Genomic DNA, 27,149 nt, shown 5'->3' on the forward strand with positions numbered 1-27,149 from the left:
TTTTAACCAGCGTTTCAGAGCCTCTCTAGGTCCGGCTCTGGGGCTGTGGCTGTGAAGCAAGGAGGCCTCAATTGTAGCTACTCTTGCCAGAACCTGTGCAACCAATGGGGATAAAAGGAGAGATAAGGAGAAGACAGCCAGAGGCAGCAGCGGCCCAGGGGTGTAGGGTGGGTCTCTCCTGACTGGGGTGAAGAGCAAGTTTGCCAGTGAACTCAACTGGCCCTTCTGTTTTGGAGGTGGTGGGGAGCCATTAAATGTTTTAGTAGGAAAATAGCAAGGCTGCTGGGCACATCTGAAAGATCTAGTGGGTTGGTGGCAGAGTATTGAGAGTCCAGGTGAGGTAAGGAGAGGAAGGAGGAAGACACAGGACATTTCCAGCAGGAGGGAGGGCTGCCAATGCTGGCCTAGGAGGTGGCTGACTGCCATAGGAACCCAAGCATAAGAACCCAAGCTCTGGGGCTGGAGAGATGGCTCAGAGGTTAAGAGCACCGACTGCTCCTCCAAAGGTCATGAGTTCAATTCCCAGCAACCACATGGCGGCTCACAACCATCTATAATGAGATCTGGTGCCCTCTTCTGGCTTGCAGGCAGGATATTGTATAGATAATAAATAAAGAAATCTTTAAAAAAAAGAACCCAAGCTCTGTGCTGTTTAGTTGAGGGGTCAAAAATGAAAGACCAGGACAAGGGGGTGGGGTCCCGAGGAGCCTGGGGTGGAGTGGACTCCAGGAGGCCAGTGCTCAAAGAGTGTCAAGAGGATCTGCCGAGTGAGGAGGCTGTCCTGGGGCAGGTAGGGTCAGACTTGGAGTAAGAGTGGCGGGGCCTGGGGTCACAAGGGCAGAGGACTGTTGTGTTTATCCTAAAATGAGGTGGAGATTTCACAGAACAGGCATTTGCCAGGAGGAAACTGGAAGCATAAGGCTGAAAGTGGGATGGGACGAAGAGATTCTTACTCCTCTGTGGAAAAGGGGTTCACCTTCCACATAGGAGCAAACCTCCCCTGAGACTGTCTGTGGCAATGGACTGACCAAACGCCAGGGCAGGCACACAGAAGCCAGGCATGGGGCTACCAGGGGTGTGTGGCCAGGTCAGGGAGAGGAACAGAGTCAGCTTACATGCTGAGGGTTCGCAGGGCATCAGGGCCTAATGAGAGCTGGATTCTCCCACCCCTCTCCCCCGACCGGATGTCCAAGCTAGTCATCCCGTACACCTGGAAGTGAGCTTCTCTTTGCCCCTTTTCTATGACCCTCCCCCTCACCATTCCAGCTTTTGAGGAAAAAAAAAAAGCTCTGCAAAGGGGCCTAAGGGCCTGAGACCTTAAATATGTTATGTTAGGGTGCTGTGTTTGCAGTTCCCTGAATTTTTTCTGGGGTGGGAAGTAGAGAGGAGGAGAGATCTTCCTACTGAACTGTGCCTTCTTGATCTGATCTATTTGGTGCTGCAGGCCTGAGCCCTCGTGGCCTGCCGTCCATGATGGGGCCCTGACCATTTCCTGTGCTTGAAGCCCCCCCACACACAGGAACAACACGAAAGAGAGAGGACAGCCCTGGAGCTTGGGAGAGCTCTGCTGTCTGCCGCTCGCTCCCGTGGATGGAGTAGATGTGGGTGTGCAGAGCTGGCGCTCAGCTCTTACAGCGCCTAGGTTTACTCACCTCTCCTTCTCTTGCCGCAGACTCATCCCGCCTCTGAACCAGCTGGAGCTGCTGAGGAATCTCAAGAGCAAATCTGGACTCACCTTCAGGTCAGCACAGGGTCTCCTCCTACGCTGAGGCTGGACTACAGGGTGGGCAGGCATTGTGGGAGGCTCCTTGGCCAGTGACCCTGCGGGTTGCTTGGCTACTGGTTTCTATGGCTTCTGCTGACGGGATTGAGGATCCTAAGGTGGGCAGGGTAAGGAGTGGCCTTTGATAAAGGATCACCCGGCTCCACTCCTGGCTCGCGCTTAAGGTGGTCGGAAACTAGTGTCCTCCGTACTGCATCTCTCAGTGTTAGGCGGCTCACCGTAATTGTTGAGGTTACAGTTCAGTTACAGAAATGTGACTCGCGGTGTTTGGAGCAGTGACGAGTGTGAGAAGGGCTTTACAGAAGTAGAGACGAGGGCTAGAGCCCTAAGCAACCTCCTGTAGCTGAAGTGCCTTCAGAAGGTGGCAGTGGGAAGGTGACAGTAGGATGACGGTAGGCCTGTCCCTAAATATGTGTGGGAGCTTCCTGCCAGCATGGCCTCCAGCAAGCCGCTCTACACCTGGATCTCCCGAGGGGATCCTGAATCCAGTTATAATGTCCACACGAGAAGAAAGCATTCTGGAGAAGCTCACAGGGAAGAAGCTACATGAAGACCCAGGAGACAGCTGTAGTGATACAGCCACAAGTCTAACGCCACTTGGCGGCGAAGGGGATCCTCCTCTGAGTTTGTGGAGGGAGTGCAACCCGGTGACACCTTGACTTCTGGTGTTTCACTCCAGGACTGTGAGAGAGTAACTTTTGTGGGTTCATACAGCCTGAGTATGATGCCTGTTACTGAAGACAATGCAGATTTGGAGCCTATTAAAATAGGGTGCTGTTGTAACCAACACCCCAAAGTGTGACAGTGGGTTTCATGTTGCACGATTGGGCCCGGAAAAGGTTTGAAGTACATAATAGAGCAAACCGACACTACCTTGAAGGGATGATTAACGGACCTGTGGATGTTAAAAGATGCTCCAGGAGGTCTCCCAAGATGTGAGGTTTCAGTTTATGGTTGGTTCGTTCCGTTGATTGTAGCATCTGGCAAGACAGAAACATCACGGCAGAAGGATGCAATGGGTGAAAACTGTCCACCCAAGGCACACTCTACCAATCTCTCTTTCTCTCTACAGTCCATGTACCTGCTAATAGCTTATTCATTATGAACTCAGGGATGAGATTGGCTCAATCACTTCTCAATAATGACCTCATGTGGGGACCAAGACCTCAGCACAGGATACATTGGAGAAGATGCTTCATACCCAAGCTAAGTGGAAATTGATACTGAATGTGCTTCTGGCACCATTCAAAAGGAAGTCAGCAGAGAACATGCTACTGAAAATGAGGAAAGGCGGTACCTGTGGTCGAGAATCACAGGCTTGCCTGAGTTGTGTTCCCATGTTGGGCAGAAGCAAAGTCATAAGAGGTTGGTTTGGCTGTTCAGCCCCTGGAGGAGGTTCCCTAACAACTATGAAGAGTACAACCTAATTTCTCCTTGATGTTTATTGTCAAATCTCAGAAGAAAAACAAGTTGAGGAGCCCCTATGAGAGAGAGACTTGAAATTAGAGATTTGGGGCATTCTCAACCTTTCCGGACAGCAAAGGGCTACGCCTGACGAGAAGCACCTTAGGGAGAGGCTGCTCAGCTAGGGAGTACAGGCTGCCGACAGGAAGTAGGTGTGCGACTCTGGTCCCATCAATCATCTTGATGAAAGTCGGGAATGAAGGTGCTTATCCAGGGAATCTGTACAAAGGGCTGTTCTATAGATTGACATCCACTCCTCAGCTACCTCAGGCCCTCAATAGGATGCTCACGTCTAATGGGATCCATTCTTGGACTACCTCCCGGTCACACAGAGGGCTCTCCTGATGAAAGCCTTTCATCCTGAGCCTCTTCAGGGTCCTACAGAGGACTCTCCCTACCAGTGAATCCAACTGTGGGTCACTGCAGTGTGCCACATAATACTCTGCTGACTGGTGCCATCTCACCTACCTTGGGTCACATCAGGATTATACAGACGACCCTCCTGGCTATAATAGCTACTTTTGTGGCTCCTCAGGGTACCACAAAGTTCTGGGCAGCAGACACTCTGCTAACATGGGACGAAAAGGACAGGAACACATGAAATAAAGGCAATATTATAGGTTGTTACAAGCAGGAGGGGCGTTAGTAGAGTCACTTATGGCCACGCGTACTGCTCTCAGCACAGGAGAAGTAGAGAGATTAACAGAGCCAGGGTCAGTTGTGACTAAAGCTTGACTAAAGCTTGACTAAAGCTTGAATTCACCTTTTGAGTTTCAAACTTTGGTAGCCAGGGACCCCCCTTTATCAACTTGTCCATTTTGAGAGGAGCTGTCACCCTCTGCTTGTCTTGCCATCCCAGAAACTAAGTGAATGGTTTGCTTTTAATACTCAAACCTGCGTGCAGAAGGCTTTCCCTCCACGACAACCACACCAGAGGCTCATGGCTTACAAGACAATTAAGTGCTTTTTGACACAGAGTTGATGTTGCAGTAGGTTGAAACGTAAGGAATTTGGGGATGGGTGGCTTGTTCTAGACCTCAGATGCACACGAATGTGGGTGCATGCGCACTGACTCTCACATGATGCCTGTGAATATGACCTTAATCTAGAAAAAGGCCCTTGCACAGGCTGTGAGTTGACAGCTTCAGTACCTACGTTACTGTCTGCATAGAGGTGAGGAGAGGAGACCCAGGATGCCGGGTTGTACATGAGGATAAGCTATTAGCCAATGATATGGAAGCCCCGAAGCTGCAAGAGTTAGACATCTCCCTTGCCCATTGGAGGAGTGACTACACACACCCCAACTTTGGATTTGTGGCCTCCAGAACCAAGAAAGGAAATCTCCCACCCTACCAGCCCCCAGCTGCATCTAGACACAGCTGGACACTCGAAATTTCCTTTCTTGGTCCCTGAAAAAAAGCCCTTGACTTGGCACTGCCCTCCTGGGGGTCACTCCTCAATGTCCCTTCTCAGCTAAATAAGATTCAGCCACCATCAAATTCTTCCCACTAGGAGGAACCAACACCGATGAAACAGATAATGGCCAAAAATTACTCGGCAGCCTGGGAGTGACTGCTGGCCTTGAAGCAAGCACTGACCGTGCGCGGTGGCAAAGTCCTTGGCTGATTCTTGCTACCACTGAAAAACTGCACAGAAGGAGGGAAATTCCATTAAGTCAAGAGCTTTCTTCAGCTACATTTTCTTGGGGGAAACTTTATTAATTATACTGGTATGGCTGTGTTGAAATTAGCATTCATTAATATCCAATAAAAGGGCCCTCTGGGTTAGAGGGTCACAGTTCCCTTGGGAGGCTTGTTCTTCCTCTGAGCCTTGGTAGTACCTCATCAAGAGGAGAGGTATTCTGGGAGGACGGCTCTCTGCACCAGGTCCCATTATGTACAACCCAACCTGAGGCTAGGTGTCAGGTCTGAGGCCAGGGGGGAATCCTAGAGGGGGCCGAGGGAGGCCCCCTTTCCTGGGCCACTGTATGTGCCACGGGGCTGCCACAGGGGTAACTCCTAACTCTTTTTTCCTCTGTTTGAAGGAAGGAGCCACAACCAGAGCCATCACCAAGGTCAGTCCCTCTTGCCTCCAGCTGCCCTGTGTGTGTGTGTGTGTGTGCTGTGCCCATCTTGCCTTGCTCCCTGTGCGTACACCACGTGTCATGGGGCGGGATTTACCATGGGGCCCTGGGTGTGCTTCTGTGTGCAGCAGGTGAGTGTGTGTCCTGGCACACTCAGGGTCACTGCTCAGCTACAGCATCCTCACAGGGATTTGGGCAGAACATGGGGGCGGGGGCGGGGTGTGTGTGGTTTCTTGGGATTACCTCTCCCCAACCCTGCCCATGGTGCAGCCCCACAGGGAGGGGGGGGGGAGCTCTGAGGCTGAGATTCCTATATGCCCTGCAGGTATGTTGCCAGAATCTGTAGCCCCAGCTCGAGCCCCTTTCAGCACTCTAGTTGGGAGGAGAGTACAGGGCCAGATGCTGGAAGAGGAGAAGAGGAGCCTTGCTCTCCTGATAGCCCCTGGGGGTGGGAGAGAGCCAGAGTCCTCCTGAGAAGGCTGAGGTGCCCTATCCCCTCTCCAGGGATATTCCTGCCTCTCTGCTCCCTCTCCTGGTCCCTGCCGGCCTTCAAGGTTCCATTTGCGCAGGCTGGTTAGATAGGGTCCCACTGTCAATTCGGCTTGGCAGAGGAAAGATGGAAACAGACTGTGTTGTACTAGCACTTATAAGCCAAGAGAGACCATCTCTAAGGTCTTGCGTTCAGTGTGCATCTGCCTGGGTGTCCGACCGAGGCCTTGAGGCTGAGTGTGCCCCTCCCACCAGTGACCTGTGCACAAGGTGCAGGTGTGAATATGGCTCATAGACTTTAGGTCTCAGAAGGGGACCTGCCTGCCTAGTTGTGCCCACCCTGGATCGCAGGATGACCTAGAATATATAAAAACTGCTCCTGTGCGAGGAAGGATGGAGTTAGGCCGAACCTGTCCTCTATCCATTGGAAAAAGACAGAGTCCTCCCCTTTTATCACACAAAAGGAGATTTTTATTGGTGGTGCCCTGAATTGCAGACTGGCAAGGCTTCCCAAACCACTTAAAGGGACAGCCAATGATGGGTAACCCTGGTCACTAAGAAAACTAACTGGAGAGAGACAGGCCGTCTAGTGTAGTCTTGGGTGTTGACAAATGGAGGTAAGAGAGCTAGCCTCACCTGGCCTTGGTGTGGGTAAAACACGAGGGGATGGCAGCCTTGCTGTGCCCACGGGTACCCACCCCAACTCCGCATGATCCATCAGGGCTGTTCTGGTCTGTCCCTCTCTTAGCTCTGTTTCCAATGACCTCGGGGCTGGGAGTCACTGGGTTGTGGACACCAGGGCTGTGCCCGAGGTGGATCGAGTTTCCCTGATGGCGATGGCTCTGGAGGCTTCCTGTCTGTCTCCACAGTACCCTGACAACACCCCGATTGGGGACGAGTTGCCCAGGAGGCTTCTGGCCTCCAGCAGTTCCTTGCGCTTGTCGCCATAGCTTTAGCACTCCCTGCGCGCGCGCGGTGCTCGTCTCAGCCTCTCTCTTTCTCTCTCTTCCTCTTCTGCCCCCCATCTGGAAAATCTTGCTGCCCCCAAGTGCTTTTAATCACTGTCACTGCCCTTCTTGGGCCCCTTTCTCGTCTGCTCTGTCTTTTGGGATGAGGTGCTGACCCTGAAAGCAGGATTCAAGGTGAGGACCCACGGGAGCCCCCCCACCCCCCGCCCCTGGCTCTCCGGTATGTTCCGTGGCTCCCCTGCTCTCCACCCTGCCACTCCTCTGTCTTCCCTGCGTGTCAGTGGCCCCTGCCTGCCTGTGCCTCCACACCCTTCCCTGAGGGCCAGCGCCCAGCAACCCAGTCCTCCTTCCAGGACGCCCTTGCTCTCAAAATGCCCAGTTGAGGCAACACATATGCCATCCCTGGGAAGGGTGTGCAAGGCCTTTGCACGGACACTGGGATCCTCAAGGAAGCTGGGGCACCTGGAGAATTGAGTGCTGAGGGAGCGAGGAACAGTTTCTGTCAATGAAGGCCGCTGCTCCTTCATTGGGATGTATGCCTGCTGGCCGGGTAATGGAGGGTGGGGTGGTATCTCTGCCCTCTGCCAGGAGCAGCCGTATCACACCTTTAGCACCAAGAACACAGGAAGTGTGCAGAAAATGGCTACTTAAGTGACAAGTAGTGAGGTGAGCCTGTCCCCGGGGCCCTTGTCTGGCTCCCCAGAGTCTTGCTGTCCTTGGACTCAGCCAGTCTAGGAGGAGTCAGCGGCCATGCTTCTGCCTGGCTCTGGACACAGCCCTGCACTTTGCCTGGCAGGACTTCCCTGAGCAGGTGGGTGGTGTGAAGCCAGGGCCTCTCCCTCAGCCGCCTACAGGTACCTTCCCCGTGTCTTGTGACTCAGGACGCAGGTGCATCGGGTGGTTGTTCCTGAGGACACCTACATGACAAGGCTGGGAACACTGTAGACATCTGGGTCGGAGGAACCAGGGCAGATGGGAGCTCAGGCCTGTGCTGTACCAGTGTTGTTTGTGACTGCAGTTGCTGTGACTCCGTCGTGGCCTTGTCTCTTCCTCATTGTCTCCTACTCTCCCCCTACAGGAACCCCTAGCCCTGGCTTTGCCCTTCTTGTCCATATGGGTCTAGTCTTTTTCACAGATGGAGGTGTCTGTGTGTTTTAGTGCCCGTCTGCCTTGTCTGGCCTTAGCCAGCGTCTGTGGGCATGTCTGTCCCCCACTGGGTTTGGCGTCCTCATGGGCTGGCCAGTTGGCATCTGCCTGGGATTGAAATTGGCCAACCATTTGCTTCACGTTGCTGATTGGGGCAGAAAAAATGGGGTCGGGGGAAATGCACAGTGTCACAGCAGCCCAAATTGGAGGTCCTTGAGCGCCCACCAATCCAGGAAGGTTCTTCCCCAGATCTTGTCAGGCTCCCGAGCCATGTTTTCCCAGACAAGCATGATAAGCCCACATGTGACATTCATTAAAACGGACACAGCTGGTATTCATTCCTGAGTCTCAGCGTTGGCTACCACACTGGACAACATGGTTTCCTTTGAGACCTCATGCTCTGCCTTCTCAAGAAGCTGTAGAGCTGGGGAGCAGAAGGGACACTTGTCAGAGGTGTTGCGGATGGACTACCTCTGTCTGTTGTTCCCAGGATGGACATGGGGGCCAGGGGCCGAGGAGCAGGTGCTCACCTGCTTAGCAGGCTGTTTAGCCCTGGGATCTAATCATGGTGAATGGTGCTGATGACAGCATCTGTGGTGAACCAGCAGCAAGAGCCCAGCTCTGTCCCACGTCTCAGGGTGTCTGCCCAACGCTGCTTGTCTACCTAGAATTGCCAAACCTATGTGGATGCTTGGGCAGAAGTCTTCTTGGTGCTCAGAGTCCTGCATGAACACTTTGGGGACTATCTGGTTAACAGAGCACTCTCCGGAAACCCAGCTCCAATTCTAATTTCTGTTTATGCCAGTTAGTGGCCTGTGTCCTTTGTACCTCAGTGGGAAAGTACGTGCATCAGTGACACATAACAGAGAGGGGCAGTGTTTGAATAAGTGTGTAATGGAAAATGGACTGCTGGACACTTTTCTTCCTGAGGTTTCTTTGTTTGTGATTTGAGATGGTCCTGTATGTTGGCTTCCTCTGGGACAATGTTTGTGAAATGCTGTTGTAACTACTCGGGAAGAGGGAAGGTCTGCCGGGGGGGGGAAAATGTTTTTGTAATTTTTTTCTCTTTTTTAAAAGACAGGGTTTCTATGCATAGACCTGGCTATCCTGAAACTCCCTCTGTAGACCAGGCTGACCTCAGAGGTCTGCTGCCTCTTTCTTTTTTTCTTCCTTCCTTCCTTTCTTCCTTCCTTTTTTTTTTCCAACTTAAAAGACGCTGCATGTTCAAATACGAATCTCAAGAGTTTGGGGGCATTCTCAGAAAGGGTCCATATGTGCTGGGATTTTTCTGAGCTCCTCTTTGGAGTTCTGTTAGCACAGGGCATGGCAAGAAGGTGGACTCATAGAACTCCAGATCAATGTACATGATCAGTGTTTCTAAGTATGGCATGTCCCCAAGCCTCTCCTGTTAAGTTTCCTTCTAATTGGAGGCGGCCATTGCCTCCTGAGTAAATCAAAGCCCACTGCTGACAGAGCCACAGGCTGGTGTGGCAAAACCTCGCCGCTTGCCAATGGGTTTGTAAAGCTAAACTGCACATTTTTCCCTCCCTAAAAGGCGCATGCTTTGCAGCGGTTCACCTCCCAGACTATCTCCATCCACATCTGGCCTCCTGCAACATCTTGGTTCATGTATTACTATTATTTTTGTTGGCATGAATAGAGCAAAAAAAAATAATAATACATCTCTTAAAACATGAACCCACACTCTGGCTTTGGAAGGAAAAGATATTTTTGGAGGAAAAACACAGGGATTATTTTTCTCCAAAAATAGAGAGCCATTTTCTTTCCCAGGCAGCAGAAGACTTTTGCGCGTGCCCCTTTCTCTCTGTCCCTGCTCAGACGCAAACACTGCGGCTGGGGGGGCTGTGAGCCTGAACTCCCTGGGTGGTCACAGTGCCTCGGTTACCTGCTCTCTGTTCGGGTCCTGTTGCCGCCCCCGGGACTAACTATGCTCTCCTCATTTCCAGTAAAGGCAGACCGTGCCGAGGGTGCCTGTGTGGATGCTGCCCCGGACACTCTAGGTACCACGCAATGCTCGCACGGACTGACCACGCTGCACGCTCCTGCCCGCCCTGCTTACTAGAGGTTCAGGATGAGCCGGCACAGTGCCCACCCAGCTCTGAGTCCCCTGATGCCTAAGCACGGGGCAGAGCTGGGCGCTTGGCCTCTGACTCTAGACGGAACCCCCTCCTGCCAGAGCAGGGGGCTGGCTGGCCAGGGTTGTTGCTGTAGAAACAGTGTAATATCCTTCAGGGAACATTTCCTCTAGGGCCGGCCACTCTGGTACCTCTACTAGGCATTAAGGACCGACCCTTAGCCGGCACCTCACTGAGGGAGGCAACTCGCTGTGTTCTGGGCTCTTGAGAGCACCCCAAAAGCCAGAGGCCATGTCTCCCCCTTCTGACTTGCAGGCCTGGTTTAGGGAAGACTGGAAACGGGGTGGTGAAAAAGCCTCCTAACCCTTTGCACCTTGACCACACCTTTCCCGTCCCCATCCCTCTGTCTGTTGTCCATATGTGAAGGCATCTGTCCTGCTTGCTCTGGGGCCCCTGCCTCCTGGTTGCCCTCCCATGCCTGTCCCTTTCCTGGCTGGTGCAACCCAGCCATATTCAGGCAGCTGTGGTGGCCCCCGCATGGGGGACCCCCCCCCCATCATGTGCATGTGGCCAGCTGTGCTGAGCAGCATGCTGTGCATTTGCACCTGTGCATGCTCCGTGTCCTCCTCCACTGGGAGAGGGGCTTGAGGGCCACCTCCCCACCCCACAGGCCTCTCTGCTGGCTCTGTGCGCTGGAGGTGGGTGCTTGTGGGGAGACTGCTGCAGCTGCAGACAGGGAGCTGGGTGTCTGGACTGCCCTGGGAGGCAGCCTGCTCAGGCCCTGGCTGAAGCTGCCTCGCTTGCCCACAGTGTATGTGACCAGGTGCTTCTGGCCACACGTTGAACCTTTAGGGCTACGGTCAGGCTGCTTGAAGACCAGAGGGCTGGGAAGGACGGGCCTGCAGGAGCTCAGCCGGAGTCCACCTTGCCCTCCCTCTGTGTTCCTGTGGACTGTCCCTTGGGCATCCTCAATCCAGGCACAGGCTGGGCATTTCTCTATGGATGCCGGCTCCCTGCATTGCTGAGCCCATGCACTGACTAAGACAAGGGCTGGTTTTCTTTTGAATTTCCCTCTGGACAGGAAGAGAAAGGCTGGGGGTTGCTTGCTTCCCAGAGTCTTCCTGAGCTGACTCCTGGCTGGTGTCATGTCCCTCACCATACGGGGTAGTTCTGCTCATGGGCTGGCTCTCTTGCTGGGGCTTTCGGGGGAAGGTTCTGGAGAGCTTCCTATCTGATGTTTGCTTTGATCTTGGCTTGGTGGCTTGGGAGGTGAGAGGCAGTCCCTTAAGCTCCTGGCCTCCAACCAGGCCCTAGAGATGTGGAAATCTGTGTGGAGACTGAGTGTCTGGCAATGGAAATCCACTTTGTCCCTTTCTCCGTCACAGCCTCCTTCAGAGGAAGGGACAGTGTGGTGCAGAGTTGGAGACAAAATAACTAAGACTGAAAGTGTGTGTGTGTCGGGGGTGGGGGTCCCTTTCCTGGCTGCTGAATTCCTGCTGTGGGCAGCAGCCTGCTGTAGGGCTAGAGTCCAGGCCTGGGTTTGCGTGGTTGATAATTTCTCTTGGTTGGCTGGGGAAGAAATCACTACTAGGAAGGAAACGTGGCCGACTTCGGGTCACCTTCCCAGAGGGACCTGTTCCCGTCCTTCTTGATGTGACCCCCTGCAGAAGCCAGGGGTCGGGAGGCAGTAAGAACCTGACTCGCCATTGCCAGCCATCGCAGCCCAGGCTGCCTGACAGCCAGAGTTAAATCACGGATTGTAAGTTGTTGCAACGCGGAGTGGCTCCTGGGACCCCAGCAGCAAGGCAGCTCTGTGACGTCATTCTGGGTGAACAACACCAGGCTGTTTAGCGGTGACTCATCTCCCTCCCTTCAGTGTGTAAGGCGGAGGGTACAGAAGAAGGGACCCTGAGTGCCACTGAGAAGTGTATCCCCCACCTCATCTACCCCGGTCTTCAATAGTTCCTGTGGTAGAGGGGCTCCTAGGAGGAGAGAAGAATGTTTTGGATGCCATGAACCTCTTGGCATACTGGTTTATTTAGATCCAACTAAAATTTTCTCCTTAGAAAGGGGTCAGAAAGATCTGGACGTGGTTGTGAACGCCTTTAATCCCAGCACTCGGGAGCCAGAGGCAGGCAGATAGCTGTGAGTTCAAGGCCAGCCTGGTCTACAAAGCGAGTCCAGGACTCGCCAAGATAATATAGAGAAACCCTGTCTGGGAAAAAAAAAACCTGAAAAGAAAAGAAAAGAAAAGAAAAGAAAAGAAAAGAAAAGAAAAGAGGTCCAAAAGTCATGTGGTTTCCGGGTCATTACCTACCTGTCGTGTGGCCTCTAGTGGTTTCAGCAGAAAACAAAAGTCAGGGCTATTTTGCAAAGCTAGCAGAGGCCACTGGCTCCCAATGCTCCCAGGACACGGGACACTTCGAGGCTGCTTCAGTTTCTCCATGTGAGTTTTGTGCCCCTGGCTTTCTCTTCTTCCTTCCTCTTCTTTAGAGAGCCTGGGCAGGCAGATGGTCTCTATCCACAGTCCAAGGTGGGTGGGCTTAGCACTATGGCCATCTTCTTCTGTATAGTCAACTCTGCATTGTCTGCTGCTGGACACGTCTCTCTGGCTGGTGGCCATGGTGGGGCACTGAGCCTGGGTGTGAGGTTGGGTTTTGAGGCCCTGACAAGAAATATCGATCATTGCAACTTCCTTGGGGTTACCCTTAGTACTGCCAGGTACTGTCACGGGCCATGCTTGAAGCTACCCTGGGAAGCTTGTATGTGGCTGAACAAGTGAGTCCCACCTCACATGAGACTCGCTACCTTCTGCCTCTGGAGCAGTGGTGGAGCCATCAATGGAAAAAATAACTGGTCTAGACGGAGAGGCATGTCGTTGCCCACAGAGTAAGGGGTGAAGGCCACCTAGTTACAGACCCTCTCTCTGTCTTTTGCTGTATGGATCACAGTGAGCTGCTGAACTCTGGAGTTATGAAGAAACATTTGGAAACAGCAGCCCAGTGGGAAAGAGCTTTGGTTAGGGGCTGGCCGTCATCTTGCCATTTCTATAGCCATCGCCTGGGGCCAAGGCTCGGGACAACCAGTCTTGTTATAGTAGAAGCCTAACTTCATACTAACCTCATCCCTGATGTCCTTCTAGAAACATCCTAGGAGAAGGGTCTGAATCTCAGAGACCAGACAGTGTTGGGCATCATCCCCATGGAGAGGCCAGGCAGTGTCTGGGGCACACAGGAAATGCGGGGGCTGAGGTGTATCTAGACACATTAGCTGTAGCCCTGCTCCGTGATGGCCCTGGGACAGGAGACGGGCTGGTGGGGCACTCCAGAGGCAGCTGGTGTTGGGCAGCAAGGGAAGCCGTTGGCTGGGCTAGTGCAGAAAAGGTTCAGGAAAGAGGTCCAGTCTCAAGTGTTTGGATTATGTCCAGGAGTCATTCAGGAAAGCAGATAGGACAGTATGGAGAGGGTCCTGGCACCTTGCAGTGATAGCTAAATGGTTCAGGGGTCCCGCCGTTGCCTCCCCAGCTCTGGCCACACCTTTGCGGCTCCTCGCCTCTGCCCCCTCGCTTCACCAGCCACTGCTCCCTGTGCCCAGCGTGGTCGGTCATTCTCTGGACCTGCGTTTCCCTCCTGGCTTTGGGAGGGGAGGCGGGGCATCAGCTGCAAAGAGACACCGACTTGTTATTTCCAGAGTGATTTCTCTTGCTGTTTTTCTGTGTGTCTGTCTGTCTGCCTGTTCTGTCTGCTGGTCGCTTATCCCGGGAACAGTCAGAAGGTCAGTTTGAAAGATCGTGTCTTCTCCAGCCCCCGAGGCGTGGCTGCCAAGGGGAAGGGGTCTCCCCAGGCCCAGACAGTCCGGCGGTCCCCCAGTGCCGATCAGAGTCTCGATGACAGCCCAAGCAAGGTGCCCAAGAGCTGGAGCTTTGGTGACCGCAGTCGTGCCCGCCAGGCCTTCCGCATCAAGGGCGCTGCGTCCCGGCAGAACTCCGAAGGTGGGTCGGCATGGCATCACCTTCCCCAAGACTGGTGGATGCCCGGGGAAAGACGTCAGTACCTGGCATAGAGCACAAATGGAAATCTCTTGGTGCAGAGAGGTCCCTATTCTTTTTCTTTTAAGTGACATCATATAAGACAAGCCACTTTAACACACATCATTCAGTGGCATCTTGTACTTCCATCACTTGTGGTGCCATCTCAAGGAGACAAAGCCTTGGGTCCTCTAGGTGTCACTCAGGCTCTCTCTGGCCCAGCACTAGGCTCCTACCTACTTCTGTCTACCTTCAGTCTGTGCACGTCACACGCATGATACTGAGCTTCATGTAGTCCGTGGTGGCCATCCCATACTGAGCATGGTGTCCCCAAGGATCATCCGTGGTACTAAGTGTTACAGCTTCCTTCATTTCTTGGCTGAACAGTGACCACAGCATGGTTCCCCATTCATCTGTTGGCAGGGATGTCCTCTTAAACCCTCCTCATGTTGTGCAGGTGGTAGCTTTTGGAGAAGAGACTGAGAAAGGAGAGACGCTGCCGAGAGGCAGGGGTGGGCACTCACTCCAGTGCGGCCGAGGCATTGAAGGGATGTCCTGGGGAAGCCTGAGCGGCCCTTGAGGATCAGGCTTGGGATTGAACCCTGCTGTGATTGCTCATGGCCCGTGCTCCCTTCTACCTAGAAGCAAGCCTCCCTGGGGAGGACATCGTGGAGGACAACAAGAGCTGTAACTGCGAGTTCGTGACTGAAGACCTCACCCCTGGCCTCAAAGTCAGCATCAGAGCTGTGTGGTAAGGGACCCCTGCCCGATCTCCATGAGAAGGCCCTGTCCAGCGACCTCATAGGGTCTTGCCGAGCCACCAAAGGCCGTAGCTACTGGGAAAGCATGGGGGACCTCTGCCCATTTCAGCTTCTGTACCTGTCCACCTGTGCCCAGAGGGCCAGGAGGCCTGGTGGAGCTGGCTGGACCTGAGAGCCCCTGACCATGTGGATGAAATGTGGGGCAAGGACAAGATAATTTTTTTTTTCACAGAACTAACAGATGTCCCATACCAGTGGTTCCAAGGAGCATGGAACCTGTCTTGAGGCCGAGCACTAAGTGGAGTGAGGTGGGGAAGGGTGAGCAGGTGGTCCAGATGAAAATGGATACTGCTTCCCAGAGACTGTGGTCTTGGAGCTGTGGTGACGGGCAGGTGGATATGGGGACGGGCCCATGGCAGTAGAGCCTCTGCCTGGAACTCATAAGCTGTCCATCCCTGCAGTGTCATGCGGTTCTTGGTGTCTAAGCGAAAGTTCAAAGAGAGCCTGCGCCCATACGACGTGATGGATGTCATCGAGCAATACTCGGCTGGACACTTGGACATGCTGTCCCGCATCAAGAGCCTGCAGTCCAGGCAAGAGCCCCTGCCTGTCCAGTCTGGGCATGAACAGGGCCCTCCGGGACAAAGCCAGGCGTGGCACAAGGGGCACCAAGGGCTGGGTGACAGGTGTGCAGAACAGGACCAGTGCCGGCTTTGGAGGTCTCTTCCCATCCCGTTGGCTTCTCGTGGCTTTCTGCTGTGTTTTCACACTATCTGTCTGTTTTTCAGTATTTCTTCTGCCACCCTTTTCTGTTCCACTCACCTGCACTGTGGTGGCAAGTGTGTGTGCATGTGTGTGTGTGCATGTGTGTTTGTGTGTGTGTGTGTGTGTGTTTGTCCACACCTACATATGTATGCACATGTGTGTGAATGTGTATACTGTGGGCATCTGAATATACTCACGTGTATGCTCAAGTGCATGCATGTGTGAATATATGTGTGTAAGCGTGCATATGATGTGTGGATGTGTGCATGAGCACTATGCTGTGCTGTGTATGTGCATATGTGTATTGGTGTGTATGTATGCATGTGTGTGGTATGCACATACATGCTGATAAGAGAGTGTTTTGTGATGAGATGGAAACACGGGGTTCCTGTGGTCCCTGCCAGGCAGTGGCCGGGGACCCTGGAGCTGATCCTCTAAAATATCCATCTGCTTCCTCATGGGGTGGGGGTGGGGGATACTTTTTGAGTGGGAAGCACATCAGAGGCAACCACTGGATTCTCTGGATGTGAAAATAGGCTTGCTTACTCCAAAAGTTACAAATACACGCATTGTGCACACATGAGTAAGGCCTGAGTTCACCCACACACAGATGCATTTAACATGTGCAGGTGTACACGTACAGACCCATGTCCATGTTGTTTCAACCTACCCTTAGCACGCTTACAGGAACACATCCTCAGATGCACAGCGCACACAAGTGTTCACTCCCCATGTGCAAGAGTATACAGGTATATGCACAGCCTATGTCTGCAACTCTTCCCATGTCCCTGTCACCACTTCCCATGTTCCTAGGTGCACATCCTTAGCCACATACATCATCCACACATGTGTGTGTCTGTGATACCTCTGAGGAACCTCTCTCCTCAGGTAGCACACATCTGCTTTTAAGTCCTGGAAGTGGAGCACAGATTTTGGGTAGGCAGAGGGTAAGGACAAAAGCCTGGGGGACTCCCTGTGGCCCCCAAAAGTTGCAGCAGTGGCTGATGTTGGGGGCAGAGCTTCTGGCCATGAGCTGCTCTCACAAGTAGAGATCAGGGAGATGTCCAGCTCAGGCTGGGTCCCCTAACTGACTTTCTGAGAGCAGAGGCTGTACGTGTGCTGTATGCCCACAAGTGAGACCCTCCAGCCTCTAGCCTAGTCCCAGCCCCAGCCCCACAGCTATTTGCTCCACGACCTCTTCCACTCCACAGTTTTCTTGTCCTTTCCTTTCTGTCTGGGAAACAGACAAAAACAGACTGATCACAGGGAGTCCTGTGTTTCTGGCCTGATGCAGGGTCCTGTTGCTCCAAAGCTACAGAGTGCTTTCTGGGACTTAGTTCCCAGCACCAATTGTCCTGTACTCTACCTGGGGTTCCCTGGGCAGGCTGGACAGTGCTGGGGACAGGGGAAAGCCTGGCAGATGTGAGGGCCAGAGTGTGGGTCCATCGTTGTGTTCTGAGTACGTTTCTCCGGAAGAATCACTGTTGTCAAGTTGCTCTTTGTTTCTGTGCATGTCCGGCAACTCGCCTTGGGTTGCTTATGATGTGTTCTGCTGGTCTTCTCTTCTTGTTTACGCTGCCAGGATAGATATGATTGTGGGCCCCCCACCCCCTTCAACTCCCCGGCACAAGAAGTACCCTACCAAAGGACCCACGGCCCCTTCGAGAGAGTCACCCCAGTACTCACCTAGGTTAGGATGCACTGCCTCCTCCCGACCTGACCCGTCTGTGAATGGCCAGCCCCTTTGCTCTAGGCCGCATGATGGCAGCACCTTGCACTTTTCTTTCCACGAGGCAGGGGGCGTTCAGGCTCTCCCTCTTCCTAAAGGGCATGCTAGGAAAAAGGGTGTTTGTTCCTTGCCAGGGCCGGTAGGGCAGGGCCCTGAGTCCTCCATCTTCCGATTGCCTTCCTGTGGAAAGCTCCATGACACCGCGACCTTGACCAGCTCTGGTCTTTTACACCTGCCCGTTACTGGGGTGCCCACCATGCACATGGTCTCGACTTTGACCCTGTGTGGATAAAAGCAGATGGAGGCGCTTCCCTGGGCTCTTTCCTTAGGTGTGAGATGCAACTGCCCAAAGAATATACTAAGTCTAGGAGTATACCTTAGTGGTAAAGCACTAAGTCTGTGATTACCTAGCTTAGGTAATGTGTAAGGCCCTAGGTTCAATCCTCCTCATTGCAGGGGGCAGAAATAGATGAGAAAATCCCCACAGTGCACCCAGCACCGAGCTGGCTCAGTTCTGGTGCTATTTCAAGTTGCCACCACCAGCATTGATGTCACTGATAAGAAAGATGACAATCCACCCCAGCCGATTGACGGGTGGCAGATTGGGTTCAGAGAACAGTCAGATGACAAAAGCCAGCTCTGGTGTGGTTAATACAGGCTTCAAGGTCTTCTGGGTGCTCTGGAACCACCCATATAATCCCCCTATTTCCCCCTGGCAGGCTTGATCGTCCAGGAAAAGTGAAGCTCTCGGAAGCAGGCACAGGGAGGGCAGACAAACAGCCGGGAACAGAAGAGCTCTGGGAAGCTCAGAGAGTTTGGAAAATTGGAACTGGCAGGCATAGCATCCTTGGGCCAGGGTTCCTGCTCATAAGGTCAAAGGTTAATGTAATGAACCTATCCATCCACGAGAGAGGGATGCTAGGGGAGCAGTTCTTAGTCAGGTGACTGGTCCATGATACCATCTGCCAATAAGATTGAGGCCCATTTAGTTCTCTGGATCTTGCTGCCAATTATGGCAGCTGGTCGTGCAAGCCATGGGATGAGAAAGTCCTGCACAGGTCAGAGCCCCCTCAGCCTCCTCCTATGCTGCACCTAGGTGGTATACAGACACACACGGGGCAGATCTTAAGGCACAGCTGGCACTTGTCACCCAAGACATGAGGAGCACCTGGGGATTGACTCCGATGCCCTAACCTGAACCCCAGGGGAGAAGGTGATACAAGGTCCTTAGAGGACCCTGGTCTTGGCCGCCTTGAAGCAACCCAAGGTCCACCCCTGAGATCCTCCAGGCAGATGGCTCGTCATGTGGCAGGGGTGAAGGGGCTGTGCATCCGTGCCTGGACCATGCGGACGTCGGAACATCAGGGAACCTGTTCCCTTGCCATTGTCACTGACATCTGCTTGGAGCCAGAAGGTCCCTCATGCCATCCCTCCCACCCTCTTCTGCATGTGCCCGGCATGAGCCCAGTGGAGCATGCAGAGGCTGCCCCTGGCTGGTACAAGCCTGAACTTTCCTCTGGAGTTGCCACAGAAGCAGGTAGGGCACCCCAGTCTGTAGAAAGTGGAGGGGAACCAGCTGACATGTACCTGCTGGAGTCTGCATCATGTGTAGGGCTACACAGCTCAGCTTCAGTGGCCTTGCTCAGCCACATTCTGAGTGCAGCGGGTTTGTAGGCTATGCACAGGTTCTTTAGTTTTAAGTGGCCTGCAGCTCCCAGCCCTGCCACAGCTCTGCATGCCTGCAAAACATGCAGTGGATCTGCTGGTGTCACGCTGGGCAGATAGGAACCCCCATCCTCCAAGGGCCGAGCAATCCCTTCCCTTCTTGGTTGGTCAGTAGCATCATTAGTGATCATCTCAGCTGAATCTCTCATCCTGCCCAACACTTACAAGTGCGCACACTCACTCACATGGGTGTGAGCATACCAATCCCCCCCACATGTGAGTACACATGCATCGCTCTTACATGCATGCATCAGCACACTTGTGTGCACTTTTCCCCACCTGCCCCCCCCCCCCCCGCCCCCAGCCCAATAAATACCTGTCGGCAGCGCCCATCTCTCCCCTGGTTGTGCTTTGGCCGTTTCCTACGTGGCCCTTGTTCCCTTCTCCCTCCTTGTCCTGATGCATGGAGCTGACACTCACAGCACCTCCTTGCTTCCTTCGTCGCCCTTGCTTCAGACATTTAACACTGTCCCTGTCATACCCGTCGGGGTCCGAGGAACGCCATGGCACATTAATGTGGGAGTAAAGCTGGCCGGGCTGGGTATTTGGGCAAAGACACAACCTCTCCTACTCTGGTCCCTCGGTTGGATAGTCGCCTGGGCCTCAGTTTGCTGTGAGACCAGTGAGTCAAGGCCTGGAAAGTGCTGTGAGGCAGGGCTGATGGGGAGGAGCTGGGAGGAGACCCTGGGGATATATTTCCCTTTACTCCTTGTTAATGTGCCAGATCCCACGGGAATGGAACAGATAGGTAACAGGACCCAAGGTGTCAGGAGGCAGCCTGAGATCACGAGGCACCAGTGTCCATCTGCCTGGCACCTACTGCCCCCCGGTCGGCTCTGGACAGGGCTTGGAGCCCAGATCTGGGGGGCTGTGGGTTAGCCCAGGAAGAAGGGGCAGGGGCCTGGTCACACCCTCTCAAACTCATACTTGGGGGCTGGGTCTCTATTCCCGCTAGAGTGGACCAGATTGTGGGGCGGGGCCCAACAATAACGGACAAGGACCGCACCAAAGGCCCAGCGGAGACGGAGCTGCCTGAAGACCCCAGCATGATGGGACGGCTTGGGAAGGTGGAGAAACAGGTGGGAGAGGCTTGCGGGACAGGAAGGGCTTCTGTTGTCCCCCAGTCTCGTTTTGTTAGCCTATGGCAGCTGAGGGTGGGTGCAGCAGGAGGGGGCATAGCACTGTGAGATGCCCCCCCCCCCCGAATCCCTGTGAAATCCTGTGGTCCGGCAGTCTCCTTTCTCATAGTCGGTATCTGGAGATCGGAAGTGCCTAGAGAGGTGGCTGTTGGGCATGAGGGTCTGAGGGTCCTTTAGCAGGGGTAACCACTGTGGAACTTGCCAGAAGTCATGCAGGGCCTACTTCTTCCCCCTCTCTTTTCCTTGTCCAATGTCCATCCCCAGTCTCCTGGAAGTGGGCTCTTGGGAGCCACCACATGAGGCCCTTCTTCGAGCTGGGCTAAGCACAGGTGTGCATTGACCAGTAAGCTCAGAGGTTCAGCTGATGAAACCTGGGGTAGAGGAAGAGGAAGAGCATCTCCTGGCTTCCTTCCTCTGCCCCTTCTCACCTGAGTACATCCAGGGTCTTCTCCTCAAAAGCCCAGCCCAGCAGCTGCCACTCTTGCAGGTCTTGTCCATGGAAAAGAAGCTTGACTTCCTGGTGAGCATCTACACGCAGAGAATGGGCATCCCGCCAGCAGAGACAGAGGCCTATTTTGGGGCCAAGGAGCCTGAGCCGGCACCACCCTACCACAGCCCAGAGGACAGCCGCGAACACACAGACAAGCATGGCTGTATCATTAAGATCGTCCGCTCCACCAGCTCTACAGGCCAGAGGAACTACGCTGCACCCCCAGCCATGCCCCCTGCCCAGTGTCCCCCATCCACCTCGTGGCAGCAGAGCCACCAGCGCCACGGCACCTCCCCTGTGGGAGACCATGGCTCACTGGTACGCATCCCGCCACCCCCGGCACACGAGCGGTCTCTGTCCGCCTACAGTGGGGGCAACAGGGCCAGTACCGAGTTCCTGAGGCTGGAGGGCGCCCCGGCCTCCAGGCCCTCTGAGGCTGCCCTTCGGGATAGCGACACGTCCATCTCCATCCCATCCGTGGACCACGAGGAGCTGGAGCGCTCCTTCAGTGGCTTCAGTATCTCACAGTCCAAGGAGAACCTGGATGGCCTGGGCAGCTGTTACGCAGCCGTGGCGCCGTGCGCCAAGGTCAGGCCCTACATCGCAGAGGGGGAGTCTGACACAGACTCAGACCTCTGCACACCGTGCGGGCCCCCTCCACGCTCTGCCACCGGTGAGGGCCCCTTCGGAGATGTGGCTTGGGCAGGGCCCAGGAAGTGAGACTGGGCTGGGCTGCTGAGGCCCCACCCCCCTCATGCCACACCCACTCTCGTTCCTGGTTTGGAGCAGGAGGTTCCACTTCAGGGCCTTTCCTAAAGCAACGGAATGACATAGAGCAGTGTGGGCTGTGAGGGTGGTCATTGGATCTGGCTCTCAGGGCTCATGTGGAGTGGAGATGGGGCAGGACTCCTCGGTACATGTGATAACATTTTATAGAAGTTCTTTTCCAACCAGGAGAGGGAGGTTGAAGCCGGGTCCTGGAGGCCCCAAGAGCTACCTATGGCAGCAAAGCTAGCCCTGCCTAGTCTTCTGCAGGACAGCTATTGCCCTGTGAGTGAGGAGGGACCGAGGGATGCTAGCACCTGTGAGTGGGGGGGTGTGGCTGGGAGCAAGTACATGGGAAGCAGGTGAAGCAGGCAGGCCTGTGTACGTGTGATGGCTAGTCCCGAGGCCTGTGGGCCTCTCGGTTTAGGCTGTAAGCACAGGCCCACTCTCACATCCGACTGCTTATCCCTCAGTTCCTGACTGCCCCAGGAAAGCACTGCCAGGCCCACTGTTTGTGTGTGGCTGGGTAATGCTCCTCATCCTTGGGCCCCTAGCTAGAGAGCTGCCGGCCAGCATCTTCCCCCCTCCTCCAGGGTACGTGGATCTTTCTGTGGGAGCCACCCTTAGATAGGACTCTTCCTGGGGCTGAGGAAGGAAGGGGTGAAGCCTTAGACACCAACCTGGAGCTTAGAATTAATCCTTGGACTCTCTGGCTTCCACCTCTCGGGGGAGGGACCCAACCAGTGTTTTCTGAGAGGGTTTCTTCAGCACGGTCTGGCTGCCTCATCCCTGGCGCTGTAGCCCAGGAGGTATGAGTTGATGCATCGTGGCCTCTGCTCTTTCCTGGTGTGGCCAGCACATCAAGAGAACCGCCTGGCAAACAGACCAGCACTGTCCTTAGCCGGGGCACCACCTTGCCTGTTGCTGCCCACTTGGCTCTAGAGATTCAGGCAGGGCTGAGTGACACTGCATCTTCAAACTGCCAGCTCTTTCTACACGAGAGCATGGCCTCTGAGCCTGGTCAAGGATCCTTCCCATGGGAGCTGGCCCTCCACAGTCATTTATCCACTGATGGGTCCCTTGGCTGTGGCTTCTGGGTGTTTGGGGAATTGGGAACACCCTGTCTTCTACTCTGGTGAGGAGTAATCTATGTCCTCTGATATGACTGAATATCTTGGACCATCCAGTAGCCAGCTTTAGAGGAAGGCGAGGCAGAGTAGATCCCTCAGAGGTGCCTGGCACTGAGCGATAACATTTTGGGGTGGGGGCGTTCTCTAAAGCATCGGCTCTCCTGGTCACTGAGGGCGAGTCCTGTAGAGCTTGAGCCCGGGCAGAACTCTATTTACTTCTCCCACCCTTTTAAAAATGTGTGTTCTGGCAGGGGTAGAGGCAGCTTGCGGGCCTATGCTCAGCAGAAGGCACCCATCCCTGAGGAGAGTTTGAGGTCATGTCTCTGTCAGGGACCTAGGTACTTGCTGTCTGTTGTGGCCACATGTCCTCCAAGTCAGGGCCACTGGGGTCTCACCTCAGGGTGCCTCCTCTGTTAGGCTCCTAGCTGGGCACGGCAGGATATGTGGGCAGGAAGCATTGCTGTACCTTCACTAGCCTTCTCTTGGAGAGCTGAGCCTGAATCTGAGCCCCTCCCGCTCCGTGTTAGGACAGGAAAACTCGACAAAGCGCATCTGCCCTGGACAAACCAGCCGCCAGAGCACTCCTGCCCACACCTGGGCAGGCTGTAGTCATCTCAGCACCAGGAGATGTGGGAGAGAGGTTTGCGTCTGCCCTACATGCTCCATGCACTGTGTCCTGCCTTGTGAGTGGCCCCACGTCCTGCCCACAGAGCTGCCATGGATACAAGGCCTGGGGTACCCTGAGCCAGGGGATGAGAGAAAGTGGACAGTAACGCTGGCCACACAGAACTTATCAGTAGTCCTTCTTTAGGCTACAGCGGGAGGGAGATGAGGAGGCCATGGCTCTACAAGTGAGGAGCAGTGGTCAAGCCTGCAGTGTTGGCTGCCCAGAGAAAGGAAGTGTGTTTCAAGGGGTGACTGGGAAGCCCTGGTGTGAGAGATGGCCCAGATCCAGGTCTGACCAACACAAACGTCCACTGCCTCAGCATCCCTACCCTCAGGGAAGCAGGAAAAGATGGAGGCTGAAGGCTCTGTGCACTTCTTTGGGTATTCACATGTGACCAAGTGTGGCTGAAAGCCAGAAGCTGCCCCGTGGCAAAATTTTCCTCAGAAAACGTTTGTCCCAACGCGTTCCTTCACATGCCTACCAGCACATGCCCGCACATTGGCACACATGTACACTCACATAGGTGTACACAAAAACTTATAGACCACGCTTTCACATGCACACACAAGTATATACATACAGACACAAGTGAACATACAACAGGTGTGCTTTCCTTGTTATACACATGCACCAAAAGCTCACACAGTTATCCAGACCACACATAACAGGTACATATGCACGTACATATGAACATACAGGCTTAGAGGCTACATCATATTAATTGCACATATGTACATACATCAGGTATCCACTTTTATACCTGAATATCCACATATATGTACACACATGTATGAGTAACCTGTATGTATAGTGTATACACAACACACACACACGTAGGCTTTCCTCTCTGTCTCTCCCTCTTCCTCCCTCTTTCTCTCTGTCTCTCACGCTCCCTTTCTCCCTCTTTATCTCTGTTGCTCTCTCCACACACACACCTTTTTCTCTTGGGCTCTTCCTCATGGAAACTGCCTGCAGAGGGCGCCACAAGAAATAATGGTGGCTGTTCTAAGATGCTGAGCACTGACTGGGGAGGGAGTTCTAGGCACCTAGGTCTTCTGAGCATCAGTGGTAGAGAGTTCATCTGGAGCCCATTGAATCCCTCCCTCGCCCCCGCCCTCTCCCTGGACCAAATGGCTGTCTGCAGGCTGTGGCTGGGTCCGGGTGAGGGCAGTCCTACTGAGGTCCAGATGAGTCTCGGTATTGGCCGTTCCCCAATGCCCTCCTCTAGCTATGCCTGCTCCATCATGCCAGTCTGTGATTGGAGGTTTTTTCCCCCCTGGCTTAACACTGTTCTGTCCCTTTCAACTGTGGCCTCCAGAGAGTGCACTCTTATCTACCAGGGCCAGGATAGCTGGGGTGAGGGCCCATTGCTGACTTACCTGTGTTCTGGGCAGGCCACGTGTCCATTTGAGGCTATAAGCTAGCTCCTAGCAGTGCTTTCACCCACTTGAAATCCCCATTTAGAAGCCCGGGAGAGTGTGTGTCACTAGGCACTACATGGCCCTCCTTGGAGGAGACTCTCTAAGCTGTGGCCGTCCTTAGTCCCCAGGCGTAGGAGACCATCTTCTGCACTCAGTGCCCTGGTTTAAAGTTCTTTCTCCTCTTGAGCTGGCAAAATTCAGATTCAGAATGTGAAAAGGGGGTGCCGCCCTGCCTTCTGCCACCCCCTACTGGGTTTATCCTATATCAGGGGCACTGTGACGAACACCCTTGCTTTGCATGGAGAGATCTGGGCCCAAAGATGTCCTCAGACCTTCCCCCAGATGTGAGAGGGTCTGGGACAGGAATCCCTTCCTGAAACATGGGCGCTTGTGTCTTTCAGCTCTCTGGCTGTCAGTAGTGAGGGTAAAGGCTACTGAACCTGCCCACGGCTAACACCCCGACATCAATAAGACAACATGTCAGCCTCTCTCTGAGGCCACAGCCTCTTGAAATAAACACGAAAAACATGGTTTGAGCAGTGGGTCCCACAGTTCAGGGACTCAGAGGTGTCTGGAGCCTTGTATCCCAGCAGGGTGGGCTGGGGTTAGGGTGGAGAATCTATACAGGGTACCCCTGAAGTCCAGGCTCACATGGCTGGAATCAAACCCTGATGTGGTCATCTGGTGCTCCCTGAGACCTCCCAGGGCATAGGATATAGGGTCTGGGGAAGGAAGCCTACAGGCAAGTCTGTCTGGCTGTCCTAGGCTCCAACTGTGCCCCAGCTGAGCTAAGGAAGCAAGAGCGTCTCAGAGGAGGTACTGTAATGGAAAGGAAGATGTCCAGAGATCAGGTGCCTCTGACTTCTGAGGAGTCCTCAACATGTGCTCAACACATGCCCGGTGTCCCTGGGAGTGAGTGTCTGGGGCCACAGCTTGCCAAATTTTGCTTGTCTGTGTGGTGGTTCTGGGAGCAGTCCCTGTGGGGCACTAGGAAAGAAGGTAGAGAAAGGGTTACACTCTAGGAAGGAGGCCCACTGAACAGCTAGAGGTGCCTGGGTTTTACGTTCGTTCAGAGCTGTCTTTGATGCTCCACTTGGTGCCCCGGCTGACAGAGGATGGTGGGTCTGGCCCATGATCCATCCTAGTGTCCCCAAGTGTCTAATCTTCCATCAGAGAAGGGATAGTCAGTCCCCCAGGCTCTTTTTTCTGTGAGTCTCTGGCAGGAGTGAACATTTGCTAACACCGCACATCCAACTAGGACTGGCTTTTACAAAGTTGTTGCCTTAATGTATGTTGAGGGAAATTCACCAAGGTCACCACCCTGCCTCTGCCTGATACAGACACACTGGACTCCACCTCCAGGTCCTGCTGCTGGAGAGGGGTGCTGGCATGATGGGTTGCCACTAGTAGTCCCACGTGGAGGGGCTCGAAGCTGTGGTCCCCTTGACATCATCCACCTGCCTGGGATGGCTCCGTATACAGTGCAGCGCGCCCTGCGCTTCCAGCCCACACCTGCCCATTGCAGTCTTGTCCCCTGGCCGCAGCTGCGGCTGCAGCTTCCCCATCTGCGCTGTTGCCTTTGGCTGTCTTTGCACTTTTGTTCATGCTCCAAAGAATATTTCATAATGCCTTCATACTGATGTGCACCCTGACCATTTGGTACATGCCCTTGGGCCACAGCGCCTGGCCTTCTCCCTTTGGCCAGCGTGCCACCACCTGCACACGACGCTGTCTTCTAGGGATAGATGCCCAGGGAATGAACTCTAGTTTTCTAACTAACTAGCTGAGATGCTAACTTTCTCAACATGAACAGGATGATGTTTGTGCTGTGTGGGCGGGCCAGTGTGTGCTCGCAGGGAACTTTGGGGCAGAATCCTGCAGCCCAGGATGCATGTAGATGGTTCTGGGAAGTTTTGCTGCCACAGGGCTGAGTTGAGATGCCCAGTGGACCTGTGCACTTAGTAAAACACAGTGATTCAACTTGGACTGCCTGGCCTCTTCATTTGCATGTGTTTCCTGGAAGCTGGTATAGGGCTGGGCACCTGCCTGGGGAGGCACAGGACTCAGCACTTGGACTTGGAGATGCTCAGGTCCCAGGCTCCATATCTCCTGGGGTTGCTACCAGAGTTGTTAGGGTCAAAGGATGGGTCCTTTTAGTCTTAACAACCCAGGTTTGGCCACCCATTCTCAAAAGGCCAATCGGTCATAAAGGAATAGAAGCAGAGAGAGTTAGTTATTTGGTGTCGCCACATGAGGAAGATAAAGAAGTCTCACACCACGTACCAAATCCATTTTTAGTGTCTTGACGTTAACTTAGGTCTAAGTAGGGGGCAAGAGGTATGTGTAACCAAACACTTTTGGTCAAAGTGTGGTCCTGCCCTTCATCATTACACCAGCTCCAATCTCTCCTGCAAGGTAGCTGTCCTCCCACATTCTGACGTAGATTCCGCTCACCAGGGTCATTATTTCAATAGTCTGACAGCCAAAGGGAAGGAGGACAC

General features: G+C 54.0%; 1 protein-coding gene across 13 annotated transcripts in view; it reads left to right on the forward strand.

Moving 5' to 3' along the window:
- The window catches only part of KCNQ2 (potassium voltage-gated channel subfamily Q member 2), a 59,490-nt gene extending 32,856 nt beyond the window's left edge, over nucleotides 1-26,634 (forward strand). For 2 of the 13 annotated variants that reach the window (XM_084775003.1, XM_084775009.1), the window contains 9 exons: nucleotides 1,673-1,741; nucleotides 5,292-5,321; nucleotides 9,901-9,954; nucleotides 13,797-14,020; nucleotides 14,699-14,807; nucleotides 15,279-15,410; nucleotides 17,165-17,272; nucleotides 19,992-20,115; nucleotides 20,663-26,634. In XM_084775003.1, the coding sequence (XP_084631129.1) occupies nucleotides 1,673-1,741; nucleotides 5,292-5,321; nucleotides 9,901-9,954; nucleotides 13,797-14,020; nucleotides 14,699-14,807; nucleotides 15,279-15,410; nucleotides 17,165-17,272; nucleotides 19,992-20,115; nucleotides 20,663-21,385 (1,573 nt within the window). In that variant the 3' untranslated portion in view covers nucleotides 21,386-26,634. The remainder of the gene's footprint in view (nucleotides 1-1,672; nucleotides 1,742-5,291; nucleotides 5,322-9,900; nucleotides 9,955-13,796; nucleotides 14,021-14,698; nucleotides 14,808-15,278; nucleotides 15,411-17,164; nucleotides 17,273-19,991; nucleotides 20,116-20,662) is intronic. The other 11 variants (XM_084775010.1, XM_084775011.1, XM_084775013.1 and 8 more) reach the window with 8 other exon arrangements.
- The last annotated feature ends 515 nt before the right edge of the window (nucleotides 26,635-27,149 follow it).

Source organism: Acomys minous (genome assembly GCF_964271855.1).
Source record: "Acomys minous genome assembly, chromosome: 3".
NCBI classification, from domain to species: Eukaryota; Metazoa; Chordata; class Mammalia; order Rodentia; family Muridae; genus Acomys; species Acomys minous.